Below are 6,720 nucleotides of genomic sequence, written 5' to 3'. Positions count from 1 at the left end.
CCAATTCTTTTAAACTTGGGAGTAACCTAAAATCCAAAATTTCTCCGATGAATCAACATAACAATTCTCACGTTACCTCAGCTGTTGTAATCATGACGTGACATGATTGATTTAAAATCTGGTACAGTTTTTCAACGTTTCTTAAATAAGGGAATTTCTTGATTAAATAACATTAAAACTGATAAGGATCAGAAATTCACATAAAATAAAGAAACCTCTAATTATGGTGTTCAGAGTTTGCAGTTACTATTAAAAACAACTTTGCATTTTTTCACATCAAAAGGGCTTTGTCAAAACTTATCAGAAACAGCGAAATATACAAATTGAGTTTCAACAATTTCTACTACTATTCGTAATTTTTATAGGAATATTTTCCATTAATGCTTGAAAACTTATCCAATTAAGAGAATATCTATTGTAAAACTGTCACATATCTCAAGCATTTCTTTTCCAGGATCCACCTGCTCTATGCTGCCCACTATAGGAAATGCAATATGGTAATATTATGCGCTAGGGTTACGTCTAGTGCAATCCCATTAAAAAAAAAAATACCAGGATACTTGGGTGCTAAGATAGGGTATTCTTGCAAGAGATACAGACTGATTACTGGTAACCAAGTTTATTTAATATAAAGAATATCAGTGTAAACAGACAGGCCCAGAAACTATATCTTGGTAATGCCAAGGAGTAGCAAGGAGTAGCAAGCGGGTGCGGCAGAGGATGGGGCATGGAACTTAGTGATCGAGGCGCAGGCTGCAGAAAGATGCAGTTCTGCACTAGAGGAGATATGAGGGTCAAAATCAAAATAAATACCCCAAAAAAGTCATGCAAATACAAATGATTGCTATAATTGGAAAAAAAAATTTTAAATAAATTATTCGTGTAATGCATACTTAAATTTAATAAAAATGAACCACTTCTTTCCTTAAAACTTTACGTTCCCCTTACAAGCAAATACCGTTAATAGCTTACTTTTGCTTTACATTTTTCTAGTCTTGGGGAAATCGAACCATATCAGTAATTGGATAAACATCAAGTTTTAAGGTTTTGTTTTCTTTGACTAGAGCTTATCCAAAGTGTTACGAATTTAAATTCTATCCATCAGATATCCTTTAGGACTCCATTTTGAAGATGACAGCTTCTTCTGCAGAAAAAGAATTTTTTCCCCTTTTCCCTCAGAGTCAATTCTCTCATTACCTACCACATCTTAAATGCTTTTAAAAAGGCATTAAAACACCCCAGGTCTTTAGCCTTTGATATCTGTACTGCAAAGCAAAACACACTATTGTATATACATGTGTGTATACACACAAACGCACATTGACAGCAAGCAGTGGCTTAAAAGTGGCAGCCTCTCTTTGAAAAAGAAATATAAAATGTCACCCCTCCATTCTGCGTTTCTAATTAGAAATAAGGCAATCCGGTTTGCCCATTGCAGGGTGGGATACTAGAAAATACGTCCTAACGTTTAACCTGAGACACTGTTAAAACATACAACCCTCGGTCCCGACTCGGACGGCTTCAATTTCAGTGTACGTGCCTTCGTTCCCACTCCTGCCCCATCAGCACCATCCAGGACCCGGGTCCCGACGGCGACCACCCGGGGCTGCGGGAATCCGCGAGAACCGCCCGCTCCCGGCAGCGCGGCTCCCGGCTCCGGCCGACCGCGAGTTCCCGGAGCAGACGCGTCCGGGGCTCTCCAAACCCACGACTCCGGCGAGGGGTACCGGCGGGGCTGTGGACTCCGGCATTTAAAAACTACCTAAAGTCTCGCTGCACAAGTGGCGCAGCGGAGGCCGCCGCTTGCCGCTCCGCGTCGCCCGGTGCCAGTCCCCTCGGAGCGGGCCGGGCGGCCCAGGCGACCCTCCGCGAGACCGCGGTCAGCTGCCGGGAGCGTGGAAGAGCCACCAAAGCCACCAAGACGCCGCGGCAAGTCCCCGGAGCAGTCAGCCACAGCTTTCCCTTCTCCTTAGTTACAAGTACCCCGACAGCTTCCGGCGCTCCCTTCGAGAAAATGAAAAAAGTGAAAAAGCGTGGAGGTGCTAGAAGTCGCTGGCATTTTCCGTCGAACGAGATCCCCTCGGCTCCATCCCTTAAGAAGGATTTCCAAACTCGGATGCATCCTCAGCGGAGGTATTCCATGTTGACAGATCTCTCGCCTCCCACAAAATGGGGCCGAGGAGGCGGCCGCTGTCTCCCCTATGGGCGCCGCCATTTTGTGAGGCGGCGGCGGCGGCGCGGCGGCAGGAGCCCCGGGTGTGTGTAATGGTTGAATAGAATGACCCCCTCTAGGGAATCCCCGGCTCTGACAGTTACGTAAGGGGCTGTGCGCAAGTGCGGCGTTTAGGGAATCCGCACAGCTCGGGCCTCGCAGCTCTGCGGCCCACATCTCCACCACCCCTAAAAGGACTGGTGGGGGAAGGGACAGATGACCTAGTCTCCCTCCTGCCCCGCCCCCCTCGCCTCCGGCCTTGGCCCGGCTCATCCACTCCCCTAGTCGGGTCTCCGCCCCTCACAGGCTTCCGAGACACTTTACTGGCCCCTGGGTGTCAAGAACTTCCTAGTCACAGCCTTATTCGGATCCCATTTAAGAGACAAACTTTACTTGGGAAATAAATCCATTTCCTCGAGTGAGCACCGGAAGCATGTTGGACTATATTACATAATTCTTTTCACCACCAAAGAAATTTACTCATTGGAACCACTACCTGAAATAACCCATCCAGACCTTTACTGGCCTGTGACCTTGGGTGTCGGTGACTTTGCCCGTAGTGGCCATCACGGAAATGGGAATAATGATACGCTGCATATATTGTGAAGCTTAATTAACATCTATAGCAAAGGGCTGATTCCGACACTCCTTGTAGATACAAACTTAGGTGGTAGTATTTATTGGGATGTTTGAGTCTCCCATTTAAGCAGCCTCTTTTTTTAAGCTTCAAAAATATTTTAAACTGGGACCGCATTTAAAGCATTTAAAATTAAAAACATAAGGTTTTATTCAATATTTGTTTTCAGCTTACTATCTGTAAGATACCTAAATGTAAAAATGTAAGCGTTAATTATTATCGTCAAAGTTCAAAAGATTGCTTCCCAACCAGTTTAATTACTGTTTGCATAACGCAGCACAGAATGATCTAGTTTGAGACGTGAAACCAACCAAAGGCAAGATGAATTAAGAGCATGACTCTTATTTCCACAGAACTAGGACAGACAATTCACGTTGTATTTAATTTATAGTTTGCTAAAGTTAGTTTGTGGCTAATCCGTGGAACATGTGCTAATCAGGCCCCAAAATACTAGCACAAGGCTTAGAAAAGCCGATTCTTTTAGACCTTAAAAAAAAGGTGACAGATTGACTTTATTCCGATCAGTCAATGATGTGTAACGTGAGGCGCTGCCCCTCTGGGCTTCTTTTCCCTCCCGAGCGCCACACCGGTTCTGTCCGGCGGGCGGGGACTCCGCGGAGGCCTTTCCAACAGCCGGGCCGGGGACGGGAACATCGCCTCCACCCCTAACCCTGGAACAACCGGTAGTGGCCGTTTCCCCGCGCCTCCCCCCTTTCCGCCGGCTTTGTGTGTGTGTGAAATGTGCGGCACATTGCAGATGAACCCTAAGCCCGGCGAGCCGAGTCTATTGTTCCCCGCGAGGAGCTGCCGGGGCGGTGTGGAGCCAGGCGCAGTGCCGCGGCCGGCCCTCGGGGGTCGCTGTGCGGCGCTGGCTGCCCGGTCGTGGCGGCGGCGCTGGAGGCGGCAGAGAGAGGCTGGCGGGGAGGGAAGCGGGCGGGCGGCGCGCAGCGGCTCGGCGGCCGCCGGTGCCTTCTGCCCGGGGACGCCCCGGCCGCGAGGCCGCGCGTGAATGTGTGCAAGGGCCCCGCGGAGCTGCGGCCGGAATACACGCTGTCACCCCGCTTTCCACAAACCACCACACAGACCTCCCCCTCCCCACCCCCAGCCCCGCCTGCCCCAGCCCTGCCGCCGCCGCCGCCGCGGCCGCCGAAACTCCCGGGCCTCCGGCCGCCCCGGCCCCTCACCGTCCGCTCGCCTTTCCCCTCGCCCGCTCACGCGCCTCCGGCAGCAGCACCATGTTGAATCGCGTCCCCGGGCCGAGCCGCCTGAGCCGGCGGCGCTGAGAGGCGGGCGAGAGCCGGGCCGCGGGGAGGGAGGGAAGGAAGGGGTGGGGGCCGCGCTCGCCCCGCGGCTTCGCGCGGATCCGGCAGTCGCCTGCCCCTCTAGTTTCGCTCCGATTTCTTTAAACTTTTTTAGAAATTCCCCTCCCTCCTTCCCTCCTCTCCCCCTGGCCTCCTGCTCCCTCCTTCCCCTCCTCCTCCTCCTCCTCCCCCTCCCTCCCTCCCTCCCTGCGCCGCCGCCGCCGCCGCCGCCGCCGCCGCCGCCACCGCCGGCCCATGACTGAGCCCCGCCGCCGCCGGCCGAGGAATGGGCTCCGGGCTCTGGTAGGAAGCGCAGGGAGCGGGGGGCGCTTTTAAAACACCGATCTGGGTTTTTTTAAAACCTCCTTTGAAAAAATAATGGCAAACTCGACGGGGAAGGCGCCTCCGGACGAGCGGAGAAAGGGACTCGCTTTCCTGGACGAGCTGCGGCAGTTCCACCACAGCAGAGGGTGAGAGCAGAACCGGGGGGGCAGCGCCGGGGCGAGCCGGGGCGAACGGGGCTCTCCCGCCCGGGCCGGGCGCGGGGTCCCGGCTGACAAGTGCGGGGCTTTCTCTCTCCCGCAGGTCGCCTTTTAAAAAAATCCCTGCGGTGGGTGGGAAGGAGCTGGATCTTCACGGTCTCTACACCAGAGTCACTACTTTAGGCGGATTCGCGAAGGTGAGTGGAAGTTTTAATTTGTATTTCCCTCTCGCTGGCCTCCTCCAAAAAGTCTCCTTTGACCCCGGAGTGGGCGCTCGGGGCCGGGGGGGCGGCCCGCGGGGGCCAGAGGCGTTCTTTTCGCTCCCAGCCGGTGGCACGGAGGCGGACGGCGGCGGGGCTGTTTTTGGCCTGGTGGCTCGCGTGCGCGCGGCGGGCGCGGGGCTCGGCGGGCGGGCGGCCCGGCGCCGGCTCGCGCCCTGCCCGGTGCCCGGCCGGCCCGGCGGGGTCTGAGTGCCGCGGCGGGGAGTGCGGGCGTGCGGGGCGCCCGCCCGAGCCCCGCGCCCGCCCCGCGCCCGCGCCCGCCCGCCCGCTCGCTCGCTCGCGAGTCAGCTCTGCCGCCGCTGCCGCTCTAGCACAGGCGGAGACACAGAGACACACAGACTCTGAGAGCAGTTTTCGTGCAACTCAAAATTAGCGCGGGCAGGTTTAACATCGATAATCGGCTGCGAAATGATCCCGGCAGCCGGGGGCACAGCCTCGGCCCCGTCGCCCTCGGTTTATACAGCTAACAAAAGAAACCAGGACCTGTCTCCAAATAGCCATCTTAGGCTTCAAGGCTAGGCAGAAGCTGTAGGCCTCAAAGAAGGGCCTATGGAGATGGATAGATCTGGGAGAGGGATCGGAATCGGCCCCGGCCCCGGCCCCCCCAGACCCTGCGGACGTCGCTGTCCGGAACAGTATTGATCCTTTTGAACTTTTTTTTTTTTTAGTGTAAACGGACCGCGTTGAGATTTAAAAGGGGGCGACAGAGGGACTTGCGATTGGTTATTGTCCGGGCTTCAAAAACAAAACAAACCCACCAACACCCCCCCTCCCGCCCCCCAAACAAAACAAGTGCTATTAAATCCAGGGCTCTCGGGTGAAAACACAGTGATTCCAGCAGCCCTTGCTTAGTTATTCTTACGGATCGAGCCGAATCACCCAGTGATGCCCGAGGTATCTACAGATCTCTGTAGAATGGGTATTTATCTCATAGTGAGGTTAGAGTTTTCTTGGATTGTGCACTTTCAGACAAGTGTGGCTGTGTTTTTAACAGGTTTCTGAGAAGAATCAGTGGGGAGAAATTGTTGAAGAGTTCAACTTTCCCAGAAGTTGTTCTAACGCTGCCTTTGCTTTAAAACAGTATTACTTGCGGTGAGTAGTAGTGACTCTTCCAACAGTGTTTGGAAATAAGGGACTTATGGGGAGATTTGTTTTAGCCAAAAAAAAAAAAAAAAAAAAAAAAAGAAGAAGAAGAAGAGCAAGAAGAAGAAAAAGCCCCAAACAAGAAACAAACCTTGCACACCGAACAGTTTCTAAACTACTGTTAATTTCAGTCTAGAAACATTAAATATCCTTAAAGTGAGGTTGTAGGAAGGTGAAAGTTTTCCTCACCTATTTTAGGATTGTTTACATTTTTCATACACAATCATTACAGGTGACACCACCCCCCCATCTTGGTAAACATTCTTTTGTGACATTGTTATTGATTGCTTGATATCCACAGAGGGGCAGAAAGGTGATGCTTAGTAAAAGAGTTAAGATAGTTAATGAAACTTTGTATCCCTTGGGAAATTTTTTTCTTTTGTTTTGGAAACTCCTTTGCCTTTTTAAATTCTGACTTTAAGATTTAAAAAAAAAATGAAACCTCTGTGTGGAACCGAGTCTCTGAGTGGTTTTTCAGTAGAATATTTATGCATAGCATAACATGTTGGTGCCTTAAGTGACCAGAATTGTTTCCAAAAAAAATTTTTTTTGGAATTTTTGAGTAGACTTAACACTAAAAAGGATTATTATATATTTAGGAAAATTAAGGATACTGCAAAATGGAATACTATGATTTGAATTTTCTTTCATTCTCTCTTCGTTT

The 6,720-nt window shown here is 51.4% G+C and overlaps 1 protein-coding gene across 1 annotated transcript in view; it reads left to right on the top strand.

Annotated features, from left to right (window-relative positions):
- Positions 1-4,364: 4,364 nt before the first annotated feature.
- Positions 4,365-6,720, top strand: part of ARID2 (AT-rich interaction domain 2) — a 137,013-nt gene continuing 134,657 nt past the window's right edge. Inside the window, exons 1-3 of the mRNA XM_072972941.1 lie at positions 4,365-4,620; positions 4,736-4,829; positions 5,908-6,005. Of these exons, the coding sequence (XP_072829042.1) occupies positions 4,529-4,620; positions 4,736-4,829; positions 5,908-6,005 (284 nt within the window). The 5' untranslated portion in view covers positions 4,365-4,528. The remainder of the gene's footprint in view (positions 4,621-4,735; positions 4,830-5,907; positions 6,006-6,720) is intronic.

This window comes from Vicugna pacos, chromosome 12 (genome assembly GCF_048564905.1).
Source record: "Vicugna pacos chromosome 12, VicPac4, whole genome shotgun sequence".
Classification (NCBI taxonomy): Eukaryota; Metazoa; Chordata; class Mammalia; order Artiodactyla; family Camelidae; genus Vicugna; species Vicugna pacos.
Note: the sequence above shows the minus strand (reverse complement) of the source record. Positions and strands in the feature narration are given on the sequence as shown.